At 46.5% G+C, this 24,063-nt stretch overlaps 1 protein-coding gene across 1 annotated transcript in view; it reads left to right on the forward strand.

Moving 5' to 3' along the window:
* The window catches only part of mtus1b (microtubule associated tumor suppressor 1b), a 47,772-nt gene that overhangs the window by 17,696 nt on the left and 6,013 nt on the right, over positions 1 to 24,063 (forward strand). Inside the window, 5 exon segments of the mRNA XM_031560343.2 lie at positions 373 to 534; positions 1,936 to 2,028; positions 10,140 to 10,214; positions 14,308 to 14,588; positions 20,709 to 20,775. Of these exon segments, the coding sequence (XP_031416203.2) occupies positions 373 to 534; positions 1,936 to 2,028; positions 10,140 to 10,214; positions 14,308 to 14,588; positions 20,709 to 20,775 (678 nt within the window).

Below are 24,063 nucleotides of genomic sequence, written 5' to 3' on the forward strand. Positions count from 1 at the left end.
ATTCCCAACAGCCTGAAGGCTGTTTTAAGATGCGTATCGCCTCCCTAATTGCAGTCATCTGCCTTTACAAACGCTTCAAATGCATAGGCTGATTGGACTGATTTTAAGTGGCCGGCAGAGATGGTGTTTATGTGGGTCTGTCTGTGCAGTAATCAGCTTATTAATGACTGTAATCATGGATGCCATGCAAGCGAGCTGTGGCCTTTGATGAGCATACTTGCATGATGAACGGGGGGGGGGGCTGAAGAATATTAGCTTTTGCTGTCCAATTACATCACCCACAAACACACACACAGGTGTATAATTTATAATAACTCTAATGATGTCAGTCACTCATAGCACCTTACTGAAAAACCCTTTGTCCCTCCACAGCTCCAAACTCTGCTCCAGGAGCTAAGATCACACACCCAGATGAGAAGCCCAGTCGCCCTGCATCCTCAGTGGGCCCGCCGGTCCCAAACAAGCCCCTCGCCACCAAACTCGTGGGCATGCGAAACAGGACCACCTCCATTCCTGGCAAAAGCTCAATAATAGGTGGGTGTGAAATGTCCACAGTAAGCAGGCACTCCCACTCCCACACAGGCATGCACAGATGCACACATACACAGAGGTACAGACATGCAAATACATCATGACCTTAAGAGCGACTGACTGACTGATCTTTGGTAAGATTTGTCTCGCGTGGCTCTTTTTGCAGATATTTTACACCACATGGAAAGGATTTCACATTGAAAACTTTCCTTGTGGAGTTAAACGAGATTAATACTAATGATTTCAAGTATGATATTGTAATATCTTAATACTTCTTAAGCGCAATAGAAAAAGCCCATTGTTCAATTGAAACCTCCTTTGAGCATGTGTCTTCCATGTAGCAACCTCTCTAATCAATGCAGTGGTTAATGGCAGCCCTTTAATGTGTTCATGAGACATTCACCCTCTGATTGCTCCACTGATGGGTTTAGCCCGGGGTTGTGTAATAGGCCTGTTCCCAGCCTGTAAGGGAGAACCTGTGTGATTAATGCCAGATAGCTGTGCAATGGGCTCTTAACTTTTATACCTCTGTCTCAGAGCCAAACGTAATCTTTTGTTATGCATTGCATTTCATCAGAGTTTTTATAGCAGCTGTTATAATGGCAAGCATGTGTTTTTCAGGCATGTCTTTGTTTACCGTACTCCCGCATGGGTAATTGATTCCCTAAGGATTTGTTCAATAGTCAGTGATGGGGTACACACATTACTTTTATCTAGAATGGTCTCTCTTGAAGAATGGACCATATGGCAAAAGCGTGTGATTTTTTTTTAGTTGGTTTTCACAGATACAACCTAAAATTCTGATCTATTATGATCAGATTCGCTGTCTTACCAGACAGACTCTTGAATCAAGAAGTAATGGAAAGGTTTTGGAAAAAGTAGTACGGACATTCAGTTCCCACAATAAGTGACACAGAAATGTAGATAACATGACCTCATGTGGGGATAATACATATTCCCAGCTCAAGCTGATCAAATATAGATGAACATATGCTGGCTAATTTATAACAAGTGCAATACAAGTGAAATTGAACTGAAATCCATGGCCTGAAAACTGATATCCAGGGTCCATGGAAGTCAACCTAATCTGAAATCTTAATAAGTATCTAAATCTAGAATAGATTGAGTAGAATGAGTGGGTGGGATGTTAATAGATGTAGTGGAGAATACCCCACCCTCCAAGGAAACACACCCTCATGCCTACATCACAATACAACCACCCATATTTAAAGGTATGTGGAGATCCACTGGTGACAGCGTCCGACCACTAAGCCCTTTGTAAAAGGCCTAAAGGACTGGGATGGACTGGGTGAAGTGCACCCAGGCCCTGAGTTTAGAACAGGGACCCTGCACATAGAGTGTTATTTCCTGTCCTCTGTTAAGGCGTTTCACCTGTGTGACTAGGCCTGAAGACTCCTGCGCTGGCCAAGCCGACCCACAGCCCCCTGCAGAGGAGCGCCTCCACCCGCCTCAACAGAGCGTCCGCTGCTGCAATGGGTAAGGACAAGCTCTGGACCTCACGCCTCGGTGTGAGTCGTCTGTGTTCGTTTGTGCCCGTGTCACCTGTGTTTGTGTGTGTGTTGTCAGTGTCTTGAGTAGTTTCAGTGTTTTGTTTTAGTGGTTCTGTTTACCAAGTCCATTAGGTCTTCAGTGACGTTTGGACATTTTCCTTACGACTGTCCTCTTCATCCATTTGAGGCATTTGTACCATGTCATTTTTCAGGGGTCAGGATCTGGCTGCGTTGGCCCATGTCATCAGGGAGGAAGTTAATCTTGAGCGTTTCCCTTTTACATCACTTGTTTTTATTGCACACCGCCAACACACACCCATCTCAGTATTGCTACTCGGCCATTACCTACTCCCTCCTCCCCAGAACAATGCACTCAGTTCGTTTAAAGGGGCGGCGCAGCTCCAAACAACCGTTGCGCAACACCAACACGCTGAAGGGAAGTTTGTTTTTTTTGTCTCCTGGGGACTTGTTGTGGGCTCGCTGGGTTCTAATCGCACGCCTGTCCGGCAGCGGTGTTTGCCAGCGCTGACGGAAAAGCTTTCTTAGTTCCAAAATGTATCAGGATGCCAGCTTCCTCGTTTATTATACCCGCCACCCTCCAACCATCGCAACCAACCCCAAATCCTGTTACCTTGATTTGATTAGCACCAGAGGACGCGCTGTGCAGCCTTCCAGCTCGTGACCATAAAACAGCAGAGAGGGCATGTATTTGACGTGCGCTCGCCTCCTTGCAGCTCCTTCTCCATTTAGCTCCTTCATGTCCTCTACACCTCGGCATCCCAGTCATGCACCTCCTCTCGCTCACCTCACTCTTTCATAAACAGCTGTGTTGCAGTCGCAGCCATATTGTTTCCGGAACCCTACAAAGAATAGAACCATTTTTGAGAATTCCAGATTTAGAAATACTTTACAGTACTGTACTGTACATCCAGGTACTTGAGTTAAAACGTGTACGTATATCGCCTTTCTGTTCTAAGATATCCACAGCCCTGTCCTCTTAAACCCCCAACAGCCGTAAAACTGTACTGAGGCCTGTAGTTAAGTCCTTAATGTATGAGTTTGGCTGAAGCCTGCCTTTTGTGCTGCTGCTCAGTGGAGCAGGTGCTGCTATTGTGTGTGCTGAGTCCCTGTGGCTTAATGCCTCGCGCCTGGCATTAAGATTGGGTTCTGTCTGTAACATATGGTTGCATCCGAGGCTGTTTTCAATAGTGTTGTAAGGATTATTCCTTTTCTGCCGACGAAACCCATGTCAATGCCACCACGCTGGCACCAGTACACGGCCTGTGGCAACATATGTCACAATAACAGGAAAGAGGCTGGTTTAGGAGGGGATGTTTTTGCAGTTAAAGCGTTGGTTATTTGTGAATGGGACTCCAGTGAGATTTCATGTCTGTCTGAGATCTGCATCTTTTATTGGGGCTGTAATGGGTGCGGCGCGGTCAGATTTGCAATGAAAGTACAGTGTTGTGGGTAGAGCTGGACTCTCATGCCAGTGCTCTCTTTGAATGCATGAGTGGGGTGTGTGCATGGGTTTTTGCATCTGACTGCCATGTCTCTGTGGTTAATTGTGTGTGTGTGTGTGTGTGTGTGTGTGTGTGTCTGGATATGTATCAGCGTGTGTGTGTGTGTGTGTGTGTGTGTGTGTGTGTGTGTGTGTGTGTGTGTGTGTACAATTGTGCTCTGCAAGCTGCCCATCTCAGATGTTGTCCGACATCCACAGTCTTCCAGTCTGGGAGTCCTGTCTCAGCCTTCACCACAGACTCTAATGGAGACCAGACCAGACCAGAGCAGAGCAGGCAGGACCACAGGGCTGCCCTTTACCGAGGCTAAGAGTGAAGACACACAGTTATGACTGAGTTTTAGACAGCACTAAGTAGTAGTGGAAAACTATATAAGAACACTCAGCACTTGCATACCTAAAATGTACTGGAAGTCTTTGAAAGACAGGGAGTTAATGGTGTTAATCCGACAGAGAGCTGAACATGACATTACCATAACATCACAGTGAAATGTATTGTTCATAACCAACAGGACAAATGGATAATCTGACAGGGGTTATGTTTGCTTAGAATACGTTTCCTCCACACCATTTTGGGTTAAGGACCTCTGCCGTGTGATAGCCGTGTACGTTAGGTCGTGTATGAAGGGCATTAGGGTGTTGTCAATGCTAATTCATGTTTTTTATAATCAGGAGCATTGTGAAGGCTAGTGTGCATGATCAATAGAGTTCCTGTCCAGTATATTCCTTAGAATATAGTTGTCTTCAGTTCACCGCTCCTGCCAGTTTACCCGTGTTCTCTCTTTCTCTCTCTGTCTTTGCCTCACAAGCAACCTGTCTATCAGCGTATGCTCTGTCCTCCATTCCAACAACGTCTGTCTTTTTCATGGTCTTTCATATCTCCCTCCTCTCAATTCATCTATCTCGCTATATTCTAAGCCATCTTTCATTTTTTTCTGTTTCTTACTGTCTCTCTCTCTCTATCTATCTCTCCACTCCTCATTTCACATGCAAATAAACCATATTGGCATGGCGCATATACACATACTAATATTTCCAAAGCACTCTTAAATCTCTCTTTCCAGCCCCCTCCCTCTCTCCCCCTCTGTCTCTCTCCCCCATCCCTCTCTGTGCTTGGGGGAGATGCTCTGTGGCCTCGGCCCTGAGAGCTGAAGGATGGGAGGGATGTGTGGCTGTGGCTCCAGATGGCTTTAATTAGCATTGGAAAGCGCTGGCGTGTCCTTCCTCTCCTGTGAAGTGCCTGCGATCAGTGCTGGAATGGGATGAGTTGTGTGTATTTGTGCGAGATTGTGTATATGTTGAGTATGATTGACTGTGTGTGTGTTAGTAAGAGGTGTGTGTGTGTGTGTGTGTGCGCGCGCATACTCGCTATACATGGCACTCTGGACCAGTCAGCAGCACACCATGTCCATATCCTCTCCTGTAGGTCTCTATTTTCAGACCACCTATTTATTATTAGGAGCTGCTATCCAAGACGTTGTCATTTGAAAGTGTGTATGTAAACCAGGGCTTATTATATCTGGCAGCACAGGATTATCGCTGTCTAGTTTGGAGCTGCTGTGGTGCTGGTGGTTTTCCTCTGTGAGTGAGCCACAACAGTGGGCAAGCACCAGGATCCACATGCTGCTGAGAGCAGCTCTGCAGAACAGCAGCACTCATCAATATTCCAAGGCATGAGTTCTGTGCCCCCCCCCCCCCCCCCATCCATGAACTCCCACCCTCTCTTTCTCTCTTTCATGCTGTCCCTCCTTTTTGTCTCTCTCCACTCTTTCATGCCCCCTCTCTTTCTCACTTTTGCCCTCTCTGTCTCTCTCTCTCTCTCTCTCTTCTCCTCTCTCTCTCTCTTTGTGACAAAGACATCCATTGACAGATTCCCGCTGCTGTAATCCTACTGTGCCCCCCCCCCCCCCCCCCTCCCCCAAGAATGATCTCAGCGTTGCACCTGCTGAAGAGAGGGGAGGAGGCAGGGAGACCGAGAGGGAGACCAGGTTAAAAGCAGAAATATGGAGATGCTTGAGGCCAGATTTCAAGAAAATGTAAATGGAACTAGACTGGGTACAAATTGGGGTTTGGGAGATGTAGGTCAAAGCATGACCTTCACAAACCTGACATTTGCTTTAAATGTTCTTTTTTTTCTGATCCTATTTCATCAGCTGTAACCTTGATAGCAGGCACCGGTGTCCAACATCCCTGCCTTACTCTCTGCTTTCCCTCCCCCTCTTTTTTCATACTAAGAGAGAGCGAGAGAGCGAGAGAGAGAGAGAGAGAGAGGACTCTCAGCCCGCCCACTCCCTTCTGTGCGCACACTCCTCCCCCTTCCTCAGCTTCTCTTCTCTCCCTCCATTCTCCTCCCCCCCTCCCCCTTGCCTCCGAGCATCACTCGCTCTGTGTGAGTGTGAACGCGCATGTGTGTGTATCAGTGCGTGTGTGTGTGTGTGTGTCCCAGTGCTGTAGCAAAGGGATGCTGAAGCCGGGCTTTGTCTGTGTGTGACTTGCTAACGGACGGGAAAACGAGAGGATTCTGAGAGAGCGGCAGAGAGGATTATCTTTTCTGCACTCGCTGTGTTTGTGTGTGAGAGGGTGTATGTGTGTGTATATGTGTGTGAGTGAGTGACCGTTGTCCTGGAGGATTCCCTGTTAACGACTCTCTCGTGGCTACATCCTGTGGAAGCCTGTCTTCTTCATCATCCTCAGCGCTGCTGTTGTCAGTGGAGCTCCATCTCTCTCACAGCGGCGTTTAGCACTCTTCGGCTGAGTGGTTCACGTGCAAGAGCAACTCGGAGAACAGCAAGACTTTTTTTTTTTTTAGGGCATTTTTGTTCTTTATTCGTTTTTTTTTGCAGTTGTTTTTACCCACTCTCTCACACTTTCTTTCCACTCTCTGTCTCCCAGCAGTTTTGGGATGTGATAGCAGAGTGTTGTGGAGGCTTTGTACGAATTTGTTTTACATTTTTTTGCGGCTGTTTTTTGTTTAGTTACATTTTTGAATTCCTCTGTTTTTGCTTTGAACTCTCGGTACGCTCTTCTTCTCTTCTGGGGATTGTTCCTCACACATTGTCTTCCAGAGAGACGACATGTTGTGGTCTCCAAGACTCTCACTCTCCAACTTCCACGTGAAGTTGACGGCCAAGGGATTGTTCCGGAACCTTCAGCTGCTATCAGGATGCAAGAAGAACACCATGGTGTTCCATGCAGGTCTGTTGACCCCAAACCTCCCTCCATCTCTTCTCCCTCTCCTCTTTCCCCTTCCCTCCCACGCTCTCTGTGGTCGCTCCTGCATTCATGACACCAAGACCCGATTCGTCATTGTCTCTACTCAGTACGGCTGTTTACAAAGAGCCGTTTGTGTGTGTGTGTGTGTGTGTGTGTGTGTGTGTGTGTGAGTGTGCATTTGCGTGTGTGTGAGCGTATTTTCAGCACGAGTGCTTCTATCGTGGCATGAGGGGGCTGGGTGCCATTTCCAGCGCAGGCTGTGCCTAGCGGGCACCATGTGTCTTGCCACAAATAGAAACCCTACTCCTCCATCTATATACACATTTTTGCTTGTTATTTTATGCTTTAATTACCACCTCTGTGTGCGTGTTTTTTTTATAGAGGAACCACTTGTATAGAAAGTGAATTTTCTAAATATGACTTGCATTCGGTGCATTGTGGCGTGTTCAGATCGTGCGTGTTTACTCATGCCGCTGTCGGTGTTTCCCCGGTAGGCGCAGGGCTCACGTGGTTGGCTGTCAAGCTCCACGTCTTTTAAAGGTTCAGAGACCTAGTTGTGCTCGCAGGCACGCAGGCAGAATGTAGGTTAGTTCAGCCTTTTGTCACTGACAGTTCATGCCAGGATGCCCGCTCTGTGCAACAGTAATCTAGATGTGCACACACTCATAACACTATCATAATCACACACACACACACACACACACACACACAGTGTTTTTCTGATTTTCTCTCACTCTTGCTTGTTGTTGTTCTGTCTCACCCCATTATTCTCTGGCAGCGTGTGCTTCATAGATGAGCTCAGGAGATTTGAGGGAATTGCTCAAAATCTGTACCAATGATTTTGATGTCTGTTTTTTGTTTTGATATATTGTGCAGCTGTGTCCGCTTAGCTCCTCATCTGAATATTGGCTTTATTTTCAAATTTTCTGTTGGAAAAATTGGACAGGGTTTTGTTATTTATTTGAGAGGGTTGTCTGTTGTGGTGCTCAAAATATTCTTAGAAATGGAAAGCTCCCAACACTTGTTTGAATGCGGTGGAAGTTAATGAACATTTATCGTCAGGCACCTTTATGGGCATACCCTCACATTAGAACTCCCATTGCGCCTTGTCTTAAGGGTCCACAAAAGGTGCACACAGTTCAATCCAGTCACATTTGCACACATCATCCACCAGCCGTTCTATCTCCATATGTAGGTTACCATGGCGACTGTCATGTGGGAGGATGTAACGGTATCATTATCTGTGAAGGCGCATTGATCCTGCCATGGTTTATGACCCCCTGGATGACGTCAGGTGTGTGCCAGCTCTGCGGAGAGGAGAGGAGAGGAGAGGAGAGGAGAGGAGAGGAGAGGAGAGGAGAGCAGAGCAGAGGAGAGGAGAGGAGAGGAGAGGAACGCCCACCACAACACCACAGAGCACTGCTGTTCTGAATAGTCTTCTCAAGCAGGGCACCAGGAGCCCAGAGGTGCTCAAGTGAGAGTGCCTGGATTGGGTGTTTTTAAAAGGATACCCATCCTACATGAAGGGTCTGTTTCCCCCTCCCATTAGGGGTGTGCATCCAAATCCGATCAACCCCACTGGAAAAAAAGGCTGTTGTAATGCCTTCATCCATAGCTCTGATAAAGCCTGATGAAAATCCTCTCACGTGTTTGGATGCTCAATGCAACCACGCCCCTGCACCTCTCTTCCATGCGCCAGTGTGTCGTACAGCATGTGCTGGGAGTGTTAATGCCACCCTGCTTTCACTTTTCAGCTCTCAAATTTGAGATGTATCTGCCAGAGGCGCCTGGCCTCACCCCTCTAATCCCCTCATGTAGATTACCGCCTCACAGCGGGTTTACCTTTACTCAGATCACGTGTGTGTGTGTGTGGGTGTGGGTGTGGGTGTGTGTGTGTGTGTGTGTGTGTGTGAGGAACAGACTGTTTTATGGTGGTTCAACCTTTGCCTCGTCAATTTTTATCTTTGAGGTTCTTTCTCTTGCGCGTAGGTTATTTTTCTTTCTCTCAAATTCAAAACCATGGCCCTATTGGATGAAAGTGTGCTGTAAAGAAACCTACGGTGATAGACACAATAATGAAAAATCAAGGGCAACAAAGGGGAAAATGAACAAAGATGTTTTGATGTACTTGAATATGGGCTTGAATAATAGGCTACTCAAGTAACATTTCAATATTTAGGCATAATGCACTCTCTAAAAGGTCTAATGTACTGCATCTCCTTTTGCTCGCTCTCTCTTTCTCTCTGTCTCTCATTCTCTCTCTCTCTCTCTTTCCCTCCCATTCTGTTTGCAGCGGCGTGAGGTAGTGGCTCAAGCCGACCCTCTCTTTAATCCTGTGTTAATCTTCCTCAGAAGTGGGTCTCTCTTTAATGTGTACTGTCCAGCAAGCATTCCAGACAGACAGGATCCTCTTTCTTCTGATGAATGTCTACAGTCCTCTCTGCCATCATCTATCTCTCTCTCTCTCTCTCTCTCTCTCTCTCTCTCCCTGCCATTTTCTCTCTCTCTCTCTCTCTCTCCCTCTCTCCCTGCCTGCCATCATCTCTCTCTTTCTGCCATCATCTCTCTGTCTGTCTCTCTCCTCAAAGCTGCTCATTTTATGTCCACACATCAAAGGCTCCACACTCCCTAGGCATTCCCTATATTCATTCCTTCTTCATACTTACATCACTCAACAGACATCTTATCTACACTGATGTCTTGCATAGTAAATGTATGCCTTTTAGTAGTAGTAGTAGGCAGTCCTTGAAACTCCCTCAGATGTAGTTTTTGTTTGACAATGTGAATGAGCTGTTGTGTGAGGTAGACCGAGGGGAGCAGGATGTGATAAGAGGATGTAATTAGGGGAAGTGTTGTGTTGTGCTGTGCTGTGCTGCGTGGAGAGGCTGTAGACTGAGTGTGATCAGAGAGCAGCGATGCATGGCACAGAGGCAAATGCAGAAGAGGTGGTGGTGTGTGTGTGGGGGGGGGGGGTCACCCAGTGACACGGTGGACAAACACAGAACAGCCGTGTGTGTGTGTGTGTGTGTGTGTGTGTGTGTGTGTGTGTGTGTGTTTGTGTGTGTGTACAAGTTTGTATGCGTGTACAAGTTTGTATGCTCACATTTTCCACCCAGCCTACTTCTTTCTTTACATTTTCTTGCCAAGACATATACACACACACTCACACAGCAATCCCCCCCCCCCTCCACCACACACCACCAATCCCCTTCGTGCCCCCTCCTTCCCCCTAATGAGCCCCCCCCCCACTCCCAGACCCTGTAATAGTGGGCTGGCCATGTGGTGCGCTGCCTTGTGTGTGTGTGTGTGTGTGGTGTGGCTGGCTGGCTCCTCTGTAATGACGTCCCTGGTGTTTTGTATTACAGGCCGTGAAGGCAGACGCCTCTCGCAGCAGCCAGACTGGGCTCAGGCTCTCTGCGTCCCCAATCAGCTCCTGCTGGGTAACACACTGATCCCGTCCAACCCCACGTTCCCCCTGTCATCACACCGTCTTATTACTGTCACGTCCCCACACCGCTGCTCTCAGACCAGTGGCACACTGTGGACTGAGGAATATATCTCACAGCGCTGGTCTCACAGATACACAAGCTTCTGCATTCTGACATGTAGTTCTCCTCCAAACTCAAACTGGTGTCGTGTGCGATGAGACGGTGGCAGTTTCAGAACCGCTTTGGTGCTGTCTGCTTTGAGAAAGGTAACACTCTGCCCCCAGAAATGCAGAACTCTCTTGTGCTTGTAGCGCTGCCGGTGCTGGTCACACAAACAGTGCGTCTTCTTTGGATCAAGGAAAGCATTTCTCGCTTGCGATGTGCGGCTGACTTCAGTGTATTTTACATCGATGCTGGTTGCAGTCACGTTTAGCCAAACTGATTTTTACCAAGCGTGCAGTTGTAGAATACAGACCACACATGAGCTGCTGCAGTGCCCGTTTCTACGCGGGTGTAAGTGCCAGCATCTTTTACCCTTGGCGTGAACTGTGGGAACAGTTGATAAGGGAGCTTTCGTAGCTTTGTCTCCAGTGGCGCAACCATGATTGCGGGTGTAGTGTTTAGTCAAAGTGACTGAGCTAAATTTTTGGAGGTAATTGCCTCTAATGAGACGAGACGTTCCGGTGCAGGCTCCCGTGGGGAAGCCGTGTTGATGTGGGCGAGGGGAAGCGCACCTAGCCTCAGCTCCAGGATGTTATTGTTTACCCCCCTCCCCCAAAATCTCCGTTCTGCTCTGTTTGGTGATTTTTGTTTTTGAAAAAGCTTTCAGGGGTTACCCACAGCTGCCTGCCGGTCTGTTTATCGGTCTGGGCGTTTTGATGTGTGGCCCATGAAAAGGGAGCACCAAAGTGGTGTGTTCAGTGTGAATCGGGAAGCGTGAGATGAAAGGAGTCCCCAGTGTTTTGGCGTGCTGCTACAGGCACAGGGACATCCGGCCATGCCAGAGGACATGCTCAAGGAAGCAGAGAGAAAAGTGTGTGTGTGTGTGTGTGTGTGTGTGTGTGTGGTGTGTGTGTGTGTGTGTGTGTGTGTGTGTGTGTGTGTGTGTGGTCTCTCTGAATGTCGTGATCTTGGTCTTCTGCTGTGAGGGGTGTGTGTGTGTTGTTTCATGAGTGCGGTTTGTATGTAGACTGTTTTCTGAATATGTTTGTTTGTGTGTGTGTGTGGGTGTGTTGTACCTCAGTGGCTGCCATGTGTGGGAATATCAGCAGTGCCGTCTCTCCCTGCTAAACAGTCATTATCGTTCAGAGAGCACACTAATTACACCCTAACCCACAGCTCACCACCAGCAGAGCCTCTCTGTCTCTCTTTTTACCTCCTTCTCTCTCTGACCCTCTATCTCCCTGTCTCTCTTTCTCTCACTCCTTCATTAGCCAGCACTGAGGATCCACCCCCAGAACAGCCAACGTCTAATGAAATGATGGCTTACAAAAGTCTCTGTTGCCGTCAAAGAAACAGTTTGCTCAGCGACGAGGGATTTAATGTCCGAAGTCTCAGTGCTGCCGATTTAAACACCCCGCTCTATTCTCACTCTCCCATTAGCACACAGGCTAACCTACACTCAGCTACAGTGAACAGACAAGATGGCAACGACTGCCACCCGCTGTTGTGTTTAGGCCTGCCGTCTTGTGTCATACACTGTGTTTTCCTGTGGGTAGTCTGCAGAGGTCTTCATCACCATCATCTTCATCACCATTATCATCATCCGTATAGACAGCTCGCCCCCTCTGAGTACTGGGTGTCCTCTGATCTCTCTAGGGTTATGGGTGGCTGCAGGCAGCCATGTTTCGAGGCGAGCGCACAAAGTCAGATGGGGGCAACACAAGAGCCGACCGCGAAAAGGGAACAGTGATGGAAACGCAGCCTCAGCCTCAGCGCTGTGTTCAACTAGTGCGGATTGGCCGTGCCTCGAGCTCCTCTGAGGGATTTAGCAGCTTTATCTAGCAACCCGCTGAGGGATAATGAAGTCGTTGTGTTTTTTAAAGCTGTCCTTAAATTATTTATGACGAATTATATATATATATGCAATATGCCGGTGAGTCGTCTAGATTTAGTGACCGTTTTTATTTTTATGTCCCTGTCTGAGTCCACTCTTGAGCACCCATAAAATGAACCTATACTGGGGGTGCGCGCACGCGCGGGTCAGTGTTTGTATGCTGATCCCATCCCATGATATTTTCAGAAATGTTTCTACTGGAGGGGGTGACCAGCCCATTCACCTATAATCCCTTATGGCAGAGTGATGCTTTTCTCCTGCATGCTGGTGTTTCTGTGACCTTCATATTTATTTGCATGTGTGAGTTGTGAGGGTTTAGAAATATAAATGTGTCAGTGTCTGATGGATACTTGTACGGATATGTATTATATATGCTTCAGTTGACTATCAGCCAATCAAACTGTAGCACATCTTACTGTTCTGCTGTGATGGTGGTGCCTGAGTTGATCTCCCTAGCAACAGGCTCCACTGAGGTAGCTATGTATAAAGGGAGTGTTGCGTGTACATGCCAAGAGGCTGTGGTGATTGGACGATGACCAGAAAGCTACCAGCAGAGGGCAATCTAAAAATACAGACACCCCTCAGCGCTCCGAGCTACTCAAACACATACATACACATACACATTCAAATAATACACATCAAAGACACTAACAGCACACAACACTGCATTTAATCCTGGCTAACATTTGATACTTGTTCTAATTGTTTAATCCTCATATACTACTGTTTTCCTGATTTTGGGTCGGCAGAAGTGTTTTGATAGTAGTGCATCTGTTGGTGTGTAGGTGGTAACACAGTTTGTCACTTCCATGACCAGTGATGTTCTAACACCTGAGTGCTGTTAGTGGAAGTGAGAAACGCCCGTTGAGCCACCCCTCTGGGAAAACATACCCCCTCCTCCACACCATGTAGTGGGAATGTGTGCATTGGGATGGCAATGGCTGACTAAAGTGGTCCTGGATTTAAAACTATCCTGCACCTTGTAATAATAATAATAATAATAATAATTAATTTTATTTGTAACGCACTCTTCATTCAGAAGAATCTCAACCTTGTCTCACATTATCACAGGAAAAGAAAGAAAGAGAAATGCATAATGATGCAATTATGCATGCTGCCTAAATAAAGAGAAGCGTTATGGGAGTGGGGAACGGAATTCTGCCTATGCGTCCCATAATTCACAGCGCTGAATTAGGGCAGTTTTCCAATCTTAGTCCGCTGTTTTAGCAGACCTGCCACCGTCTCAGTGTGGTCATTCTTGTGGTAATATGTCAGGGCTTTTCAAATGTAGTGGGCTGCACAGTGTTAAAGTAATCTTCCTCCAACTGTAGCAGATTTTTGATGTACTCATTACACGTGAGTTGTCAATGCAAGCTTGGTGCACTTGAGATATTCCTGTAAATCAAGGTATGCTTAAGGTATGGATCCCCAGGGAGCAAACACATGATAACTTTTATATCTGTGTGGTAAATTGTTCTGGATTAAAGCATAGAATAAAAATGAATTGTGAATGTGCCATGGTAGGGTATTTGTACAGTCTTTGAGTGCTGTGTAAAGTCTCATTTCAGTCCCAGCTCACTCTGAAAACAGACTTCCTGTGCTCCCTTCACGTTCCACTCAGACGTCGTATTTTCTGCCGGCATGGACAGGGAAGCCTCTCTTGGGGTCCTAATTGCCAGGCGTATTAGATGCGGTGGTAATGCACTGTAAATGCAACCCCCCCCCCCCCGCCCTCCTCCCCTCCATCTTACTGTACAATACATCTTCATTAGGAAACAGTCCCAGAATGCATCTGGGCTATTTGTGTGTCCGAGAAGCTCTGGGAGTTTCTGTGCCAGGGCGTGTGCTCCTCATCTATGTGTCTGTGTTTGTTTGTCTCTTTATTTGTGTGTTTGTGTATGTGTGTGTTTGTGTATTTGTGTGTTTATGTGTTAAGTATCACCCAGCTAAGTGTGTGAATAGTGAGCTGCTGGTGTTTGGGAAGTGGAGGGGAGGTCGCTATGCTGAATATCGTGACCACTCTGAACGTTGGACATTGCTCTCTTGCAGTGGACAGGAACAAGCTGAAACCGGCAGCTCCAGCTTCAGCTCCAGTGTCTTCTCCAGCATCTCCTCCGGCTCCAGTGGCATGCCCTCGGCCAGCAGGGACCCGGGCCAGTGGGCAGCCGGGGCTTCCGCCACCAGCGGGGGAGAAGCCCCTGGGCATCGCCCACTACCGGCAGCAGTGTGAGGGGAAGAGCCAGTGCATCCAGCAGCTCCGTAAGCTCCTGCTGTCCGGCAACCGACGCCTGGAGGCTCTCGCCCTGGTCGTCCAGCACGTCTTCGCCGAGGTGAGCCCCAATGTCCATCTCTGTTTGTCTATCTCTCTGTACCTTGTTCCATCTCCTACCTTCGTTTGATCCAGTCTTTAGTCTAAAGATGTTTTATATGGTTCCTCTCTATTTCTGTGATCTTTCTGTTCTCAGCATAGAACAGTTGAGTAAGGAAGTGCAGCTTGGTATGGTGTCATATTTCAGCTGCGTGTATCGAAGTGTATGTCTGGTAGAGGAAGGCTCAGTCTTTCATGAGATGTGAGCAACTCTGTTTTTTTTTTTTTTTTTTTAATGAGGTTTTAGAAGCTGTTTGGCTGCATTTACAGGAGGCTTCCATTTTGTGGTGAACACACGGAAGTTAAAGTTTCATGGTTCACATACCAGCCCTGTCATTTTTAATCAAGTACTGTTTGTTTGAGTTTGTATGTGTGTACATTTCACCAGTCAAAGGAGATTGCATACGTACTTGTTGATGTGCATTCTAGATTGAAACGTAATTGTTGAGAAATGTATACTGTCGAAGGATGTGACGTTCCTGTAGTTTTATATGTGTAGAAGAGAGACTGAGCGAATCCCAGTGCATTGTTTTTGACCAAGGTTGTCACGCAAGGCCAATAATTGTCTATTAGATCTCCCTAGCCTTAGTGTAGGGCATGACTCTTAGCCTTAGTGTAGGGCATGACTCTTACCATCACAGATATTTATGTGGGTGTACATAGTTACATATTACTGTATGGTAAATATTGACTGTATGTTGTAGTACGCATGTTATCACCAGAAAGGCAGAGGGGTATCGGCAGGTAGAAATGTTTAATGTTACCTTAAATGTGTCATCTTTCTATGTGTCTTTGTTCCAAAGGATATACACATGTATCATGATGCACACCAGTTCAGCATAGACCTTTTTAAATGTATCTATAGAACCTCACTATTCCCACTATTTCTTAATAGGACACAGAAAACATGTTTTATTCTGCAAATGTTAATAGTCGTCGTCACTCATCACTAGTTACTGTATACCACAGCACTGGTGATGACGTTAAAGAAAGCTGTAGGATGAAGATCCTGTTTTCAGTGCTGTAGGTTTTTTCTAAAGATGGCAGCAACCCTGGGTGTCAATACAATGGAATTGGTTTATCCAAGGATCTAGGTGTGGCCCATACCCTTTACTCCTCGTCTCATTGGCTAGTGCCCAGACATGGAGTATTTGCAGAGTAAATCTCCCAGTCTTTGTGTCAACTTGCAAATATTGTCTTGTTTAACTTTGCTCCTGTCACCTAGCAGCAGGGAATGGACATTTTAAGGCTTATTTAATGGCTGAGAGAAAGGGAGAGGGAGGGGGAGAGGGGGGCACAGTGTGGAAGTAGTGCTGGTCTCAGTTTTCTCCTGTCAATTTCTCAAAGAAGATTTGTTGAACCAGGGCTAAACATTAATTGCATGCCCTTTCGCCCAAGCCCATGACTGATGTGAATAACCTCCTGGGTGCAGGCCAACCCCGCGCTTCCCTCAGTGTGTATCCAGGCACACGAAGAGCACCACTGATTGTAAATCACGGTGAACGGGGAGGGTGGGGCTGACAACCCAATCAGGGCAGGGTTTGGATCTTATAAAATATTATAGATTCCTCTGTTTAAAGCCACACTTGGTGGGGGAACATTCTTGGAATTGTTGTGTGCTTATTATATTCCCCTCCCACCTTGAAGTTGTCTCCTTGGCGGCAGATTCCGGGCAGAACCGTCTGTTTTCACACCCTTTTTAGGGGTTTTCTGGGGATGTGGCCCTGTCGCATATGAGTGACTGTTTCAACTTAAATTGACAGGAAGAGAAACAGTGAGTTCACAGTGAAAGTTGTAGTTGACAGAGAGAGACGTCTCCACTGGGTGGGTTATCTGTTCTTCGCTGGCTATGGGAGACACAGGAATGTCTTGCCTTTGGCCTTGTTAGCTAGTCGGCCACTGAAGTCTATAGTGCTCACCAGTACATTGAGGAGATGCACAGTATGTTTAACCAGCACATTGAGGAGATATACAGTATGTTTAACCAAACATCTCTGGAATGCTTATCCACAGTCTCAGACTGGTTCACTATTTGCCCCAGCCTCACCTGCCAAGTTGATGAGCAATCTATCAAGGAAGCTTGGTGTGTGTGGAGGTGTGAGGTTTTGGAAGATAACCCTCCCATTAAGTTGATGAGCAATCTATCATGGAAGCCTGGTGTGTGTGGAGGTGTGGGGTTTTAGAAGATAACCCTCCCATAAGTGTCCGTGAAAACAGGCAAACAGTAGGGGGAGGATTCCACAACCACTACATTTTTCGTTAATCAGTCAAATGAGGGCAATTTCAGCAGACGGCTTGTCATCCTCAGATAATGAAAACTCACCCCAGCTCTATAATTAGCTGATTTGAGGATTAGTATTCAGTTCTAGGCAGATGGAACACTAGACCTGAGGCTAGTGGGTTATCTGTTTGTTTGTTTGTTTGTTTGTTTGTGTGTGTGTGTGTGTGTGTGTGTGTGTGTGTGTGTGTGTGTGTGTGTGTGTGTGTGTGTGTGTGTGTGTGTGTGTGTGTGTGTGTGTGTGGATAGTTCGATGAAGATCCTTCAATCCCTTGTGTAGGATGTTATCCTCAGGCCATCTGCCTGCCCAGAGTTCAGATAATAAACAACTTGTCCATATTGTTTTGTCTGTCTGTCTATCTCTCACATCTTGTTTTCTCTTATAACTTTAGCTCCACTTTCATTTCTGGCTTGTGCCTTTCTTATTTGGTACCTTGTGTATCACAGATATTTTTATCACACATTTTCTTTGTTTCATATTCACCCTGTTGAGTTGTGAGGCTAGCATGGCAATAATGCTTGTTAGTCTATTTATCTCATTTGATTGGCATGCAACCTCTTGTGATTCATCTTCCTTATTGCTTTGTTGGTGTCTTGCCCTCGTGGTCTGTTGCTGTAAAGCAGAGCAGCATCAGCAGATGATACTGATCACGTTATCTATAGATCCTTCTGATGATGCTGATCACGTTATCTATAGATCCTTCTGATGATGATGAGCCCAACCCCAGTGAGCCTCCTGTGAGAGACAGACAGACAGACAGACAGACAGACAGACAGACAGACAGACAGACAGACAGACAGACAGACAGACAGACAGACAGACAGACAGACAGAGAGACAGACAGATAGTCAAGCTTTCTCTGTGAATGCAGGCATGGCCACTTAAGCCATATGAATGACAGAGCCTCATTAGCCTCCACAAACACTGTCTTTCCTGTCTCTGCGGGAGAGCATATCTGTGCTTTATTTTCACCTCCTGGCTTATCAAAAGAGATGAAGGAGGACAATTAAACGCCACAGCCTGATTATCAGCAATGATTGATTTGGCGTGTGTGTGTGTGTGTGTGTGTGTGTGTGTGTGTGTGTGTGTGTGTGTTGTGTGTTGTGTGTGGTGTGTGTGTGTGTGTGTGTGTGTGTGTGTGTGTGTGTGTGTGTGTGTGTGTGTGTGTAGGGGGATGGGTTGTTAGCATGGAATGCACCAGCTGCCCTCGTGAAGCCTGGAAGTTGGCTCCAGGACAGGGGCGTGTCTATGCACCTCACCTGCCAGCTGTTTGGCTGCTGAAATAACCAGCAGCCCCCTAAGGCAGCGCCGTAAACCCCCAGATAGATGTGCCCCAAATATTGGTCCTCTTGGTGTGTTTGATACTAAAAGCTTGTGTAGGCACCTTCTTTTACTACTTTTTTTTTTCTTGGTTGTGAGGGTAAGTGTTGGACTTCAATATATAAGTATACCAAGTACATCAAGTGGTTCTGGTTTATTTTGAGGAAGGACTTAAATGGTGTGGATTTTCTCACTTATCGCTGTAGATGTGTCCCCTACGTGGCTGGGGTTTTCTATGACCTGAGGCTTTCCATGTTCAAGCAGGCATGAAGATTGTTTGCATAATAGGATTATACACATCTTCCCGTGTCATAATTTTACGTAATTGTAAACAGTCTCTGTAGATGCCCATGGGCAAGAGACTGAGATGAGGCATGTTGTTACTCTTGCTGGAGAGAGAGAGAGTAGGCTTTTCTTACCCTACTCTGAGAGACCCAGATAATCTTCTCTTGAGACCGTGCAGCTCTGTGAGGTTGGCTTCAGTGCTGGCAAAGCAAGCACAAACAAATCCTGCCTCTCTGCTGAACGCAGATCTTAACCTTGGTGGGCTTCCCTCTTCATTCAAAGTTCAGTAGGTTGATTTTTCGCCCAGCTGCTTCCCCTCATCTATAAACATCATGGAGTTGCAGTGGTCAATGGTCCAGTCAGCGCGCTACCATTAACTCACATTGATCTCAGACAACCTGGATAGACACCGGTGGGCATATCTAACTATGACGGACTGGCCTCTGTGAGACCAGGCTAGGTTCGCTGTGATGGCTGTGCTGTTATCGTGGATCCAACCTCATGAACTTTGAGTTGGGCAATCCATGCCCTTTGTATGGACCCCCCCCCCCCTCCCCCCTTTTTCTTAGGAGAATGTTGTCATTAGATTATCAGTTACTCAATCCATAGCCTCCTCCCCCATCTGTTTTTCAGCTCGTCATCTTTCTTGTCGTCTCCTCCTCCCTGCCCTTCTCTTAGAGTGAGTACGGCCTTAAGTGAGGACTATGTGCTGTGTCTCAGAGACTCCGTTGATCAGAGAGACCAGTTCCCTGACGAAGAGAGTGCAGGGTATGGGGAGAGAGAGAGTGAGTGTGTGAGTGTGTGTGTGTGTGAGTGAGAAAGGGGAGAGGGAGGGGAAGGAGGGCGAGAGGGAGGGTGCGACCTGCAGAGTTCCTGACAATTGGAGTGGTGAGACTCGTGGGTCAGAGGGCGACTCTGGAGGAGTGTGGTTGCTGGCGGGAAGAACAACATGGGCTCCTCCGACAGCAAGGCCTGCCTGAAGAACCCGCCCTGCTTTAGGAAAAAGAAAGCTAAGGTTCTTTTGTTTTTAACTTTATTTCTCTTTGTTTTGACCTGATGGTGAAGTGTGTGTGTGTGTGTGTGTGTGTGTGTGTGTGTGTGTGTGTGTAGTGGGGGGGGACGTCAATAGTTGTTTTGTCTTCTTTCACTGTCACCTGTTGAAAACAAAAGTGGTGCATGTGCTCTTCCCATTAGTTCTTTCTTTTTGTTGATCTTACCAATTTGCTCGGGAAGGAAAATATGTTGTGGGAGCTAACTGGCACATGGCTTTGGAGTCTAACAACAACAGGCCTGGGAATGAAAGAAACCTCCAATGTGTGACGATATTATTGTTATGGTCAGCCTGCTGTGGTGTTTTATGTTCAAGTTGTTTTTTTTATTGTGGTTTAGTTGAAATCATTTTAGGTTCTTTGAGGGGGTGAGCTTGAGTATGTGTACTCAGAAGAAAGTGTCTGTCTGTCTGTGTGTGATTAGTTCAGGGGTGTAATCTCTGATCCTACAATCTATGGTCATGAAGCTTGTGTGTGTGTGTGTGTGTGTGTGTGTGTGTGTGTGTGTGTGTGTGTGTATGTGTGCATGTGCGAAAAAATGGCAAAAACAGTAGGATGGGACAAGTTGTTGACTATTGGAGTCTTTGGGGACACAATGTGTTAAACAATGCACCATGCACAATGTGTTAAACAGTCATTAATGTAAGAATGTGTCTAGACGTATTGGGGTCCAGCCCATAAACAGGTCTGGTTTGTAATGTTAAGTATTTTACACACACAATGCACTGATATCAGTATGACAGTCTGGAATGGAATGGAATGGAATGCAGAGGATCTCTCACCTTCCTGGAAAACTCAACGGCTCTAAGCTCTCAGTCTGGGTGTCGACTGACAGTTGGTTGATTTGAATGGTTTCAGGTGGATTGCGAAAGACTGAACTTAAAAAAAGGTTCTCTGCCAAGAGCATCCTGCCTGTGATCTTCTCTCTTGATCTGCCCCTCTCTACATTTCCCCATTGTTCTGGTTGCTCTATCTGTCTTGCTTCTGTCATTGGGATTTCATTTTTAAATTGACCCAAAATGATTGGTGTCTTCATTCATTCAGTTGCAAATTGATGCTTATGTCCTGTATTACCAGTTTTTTAATGACTAAGCGCTAACCTGTGTGTGTGTGTGTGTGTGTGTGTCTGTATCTTGTGTGTGTTTGCAGCGTGAGGAAGACCTAAAGCAGAAGAGAGATCTAGCAGGAGAGTTGAGTACCATCAGACAGGAACTTGGTAAGGAGAGCACATGTATATTTCACACACACAAAGACACACACACACACACACACACACACACACACACACACACACACAAACACACACACGCACGCACGCACGCACGTGCCAAACAAATATGTGGGGGAATAATACAGAGCATGAAAGCCCATAGGGAAGGGGTTTGCGATCTACTTCACTGGAATCCTGGTATTTATGACATGCCCGTTTCCTGTATGGTTTCAAAGCTGGCTCTGATTTTCTCTGTGGCATGTGTTTGTGTGCTTTCCTTTGTGTAGATACACAGTATTTAAACACACAGACACTCATTTCATCAAATTGTGTGAGTGAGTGGGAGAATGTGAACTGAGGTCATATTCTCATCTTATTCCACTCTGTGGAGAGTAATGCCCTCAAGTCAGGGCTGATTCCCAGAATCACCCTGGAATTATAACTTCACAACACACTGCCTCTGTGTCCATTGTACAATTATCTATTTTAGTGTGTATTTGAATATGACCGTGCATTTGTGTCTCCTGTGTGTGTGTGTGTGTGTGTGTGTGTGTGTGTGTGTGTGTTTGTGTCAGGGTATGATTGCATGCTTTTCACAGTCTGTCTGTCTGTCAGAAGGTTGCTAGTTTGATTCCCTGTCGAAGCGTCCTTGAGCAAGACACTGAACCCCTAATTGCTCCTGATGTGCAGTGTGCCATCAGTGTAAATGTAAAATGTGTATACATTGTAAGCCGCACATATGTAAGTCGCTTTGGATAAAAGCGTCTGCTAAATGACTAAATGTAAATGTCTGTCTGTCTGTCTGTCTCTGTAAGTCTGTCTGTCTGTCTGTCAGTGTTTGTGCCTTTGTGTGATTGTGTGTGTTGTTGGCAGTAGTTTTGGTGTAACTGGCGTGGTGGAGGCCCATGCTGCGGCCACAAGTCCGCAGTAATGAGTCTCCTAGCAGACAGAGGCTCTTTTGTTCAGCCTGCAGGGGTGTCATCCTTCAACTCACACATGCTCATCACTCCTTGCCAAAACACCACACACGCACGCGCGCATGCACACACACACACACACACACACACACACACACACACACACACACACACACACACACACCACACACACACACACACACACACACACACACACACACGCACTGAAGTGGCTGAACCATTTAGAGTTAATCACTCTGTCCAGATGCAGACTTTACCCATCACTATATAGAAAGAGTTGGTCTGATTCATGGTAACATGTTTAACATGTTTAATAGTAAAGCAGTGAAAAGCTGTATCATTCAGAATGCATTGTTAGCAAGTTGTAATTGATCTGATTAGGCCTACTTGTGTAGTTGAAGAAGGCCTTATAGAGGGCAGTTAAGGGACAGCTTGGCTGTATACAGCAAAGTTGCTTGTGAATTTAACCGTTTGATCTAGCCAAGTGAGATCTGTTGTCAGTAATAGGGTGGAGTCACAAAGTTTTTTTTTTTTTTTTTTTTTTTTTTCCGCTATTACATCAGTACTGCCCAGCCATGTTCCTCCATTCCAGACATCTACTGGAGTCTTTCCATGAACATTCCAGAACATGAGTCCATTCTTCCAATGATGTCACTCACCGCTTCTGAGAAAGAGAGAGAGAGAGAGAGAGAGAGAGAGAAAGAAAGAAAGAAAGAAAGAAAGAAAGAAAGTGAGAGATTATTAACGTGAGGAAGAGAATGAATGACAGAAATGCAGAGATATTTAAAGAAAAAGACAAAAAAGCGACAAAGAGCGAGATGGTGACCATAAGAAAGAGAGTGTGACGGAGCAAGAGGTGTGTTGATGTGAGGTGCTGTTCTGTGAGGTAGGCCTTGGCAGGGCCCCAGGACTGTAATGTGAAATTAAAGGAAAAACAACAGGCGCATTGCACGTCCCCCATGTGCCTCAGCACAGCGTAGCCATGAAGCAGGTTCCTTTTCCAACGCAGGCACCTGGGTGTTGTGCCCCGCAGTCATCTGGCGTCATATCCAAACAAGCTTGAGCGTGTTTATGTGTGTATGGACGTGTGCGTTTGTGCATACATCAGTCAGCACCATGAAGCATTTCTAAATCCACCCACCAAACGTATGCAGAGGACGTCTGAAGACCCTTACATTACAGACATACACATGCACGCTGGCATGCCTAGATTCTCTCTCCGGCACACATAGGCATACAGGGACACACACACACACACACACACACCTTAATATCCATAGATAAACACACACACAGACAAGCCAGCATGCCTGTTTCCACACACACACACACACACACACACACACTCCCTGACACTTTCACACCCACACCCTCCCACATGCCTGTACACACATGCGGCCTGCAGTAGGAATGCCTGGGCCGCTGTGCTCCATGAGTATGGCCTGGTCGTGGGGTTTCAGGCCTCTGACCCTCTTTATGCCTGTGGTATGCAGAGCGGGTGGACGACACACTCTCACTCCTTTCCCTCACCCCACCACCCAGCTCCTCTCATGCATTACAGCCTCACAACTTGTATGTTGCCACCTGTAACGTGTTAAGTGATTTGCTTTATATGAAATGTATAGATTCCTTGCATTTGTGTCATGGTCTCACGCTTGCGTATGAACAGTCCAGAGCTAAACTAGGTGGTGCCGAAATCTCCAGATTACTCCCAGGCCCACTGTATCCCTGTACTTTGACGCGTTTTATGACGTGTGTCTTACGGTTTTTATTTTTTAAACACAAACGCTGCTTCACACTCCCATCATGTTCAGGTCAAATGTCGCAACTCTGTTTACGAATACTGACTCACTCTACCCCAGCTCTCAAAATATGTCCATTGTCTCCCCACTGTCCTAACTCTGTCCTCGGCTTGTCCCCACTATCCGACTCTGTGGGTTCACTGGGGTTAAGACAAAGAGGGGATGATGTCACACCTGTCCTCCCCCTAATAAAGCCCAGGCCTGTTCTGCCACAGCTGCTGTCCTTATGTCATCATACCCACAGCAACAGCCCCTGTACACTCCTAATCTAAAGGCAAGGAGGCAACTGTTTGGGCTTGCCTTTTGAAATACAAACCTACTAAAGTCTGGGGGCATGTTCACTCGAGTCATCTTATTGGAATGGCACTGTATCAGTGACTTATTACTATAGCAGTAACTGCATTATTGTAATGCTTGGTTGTTCACCTATTTTAGTGCAGAAGCATTCACTTGGCACAACTGTGGATCTTTGTAAGAGGCTAACTCAGACAATTGTGAGCAGCTAGATGTATGCTGCTGTGCAATTAAGCAGTTTATAAGGGAATAAAACCGAG

Source organism: Clupea harengus, chromosome 22 (genome assembly GCF_900700415.2).
Source record: "Clupea harengus chromosome 22, Ch_v2.0.2, whole genome shotgun sequence".
Lineage (NCBI taxonomy): Eukaryota > Metazoa > Chordata > Actinopteri > Clupeiformes > Clupeidae > Clupea > Clupea harengus.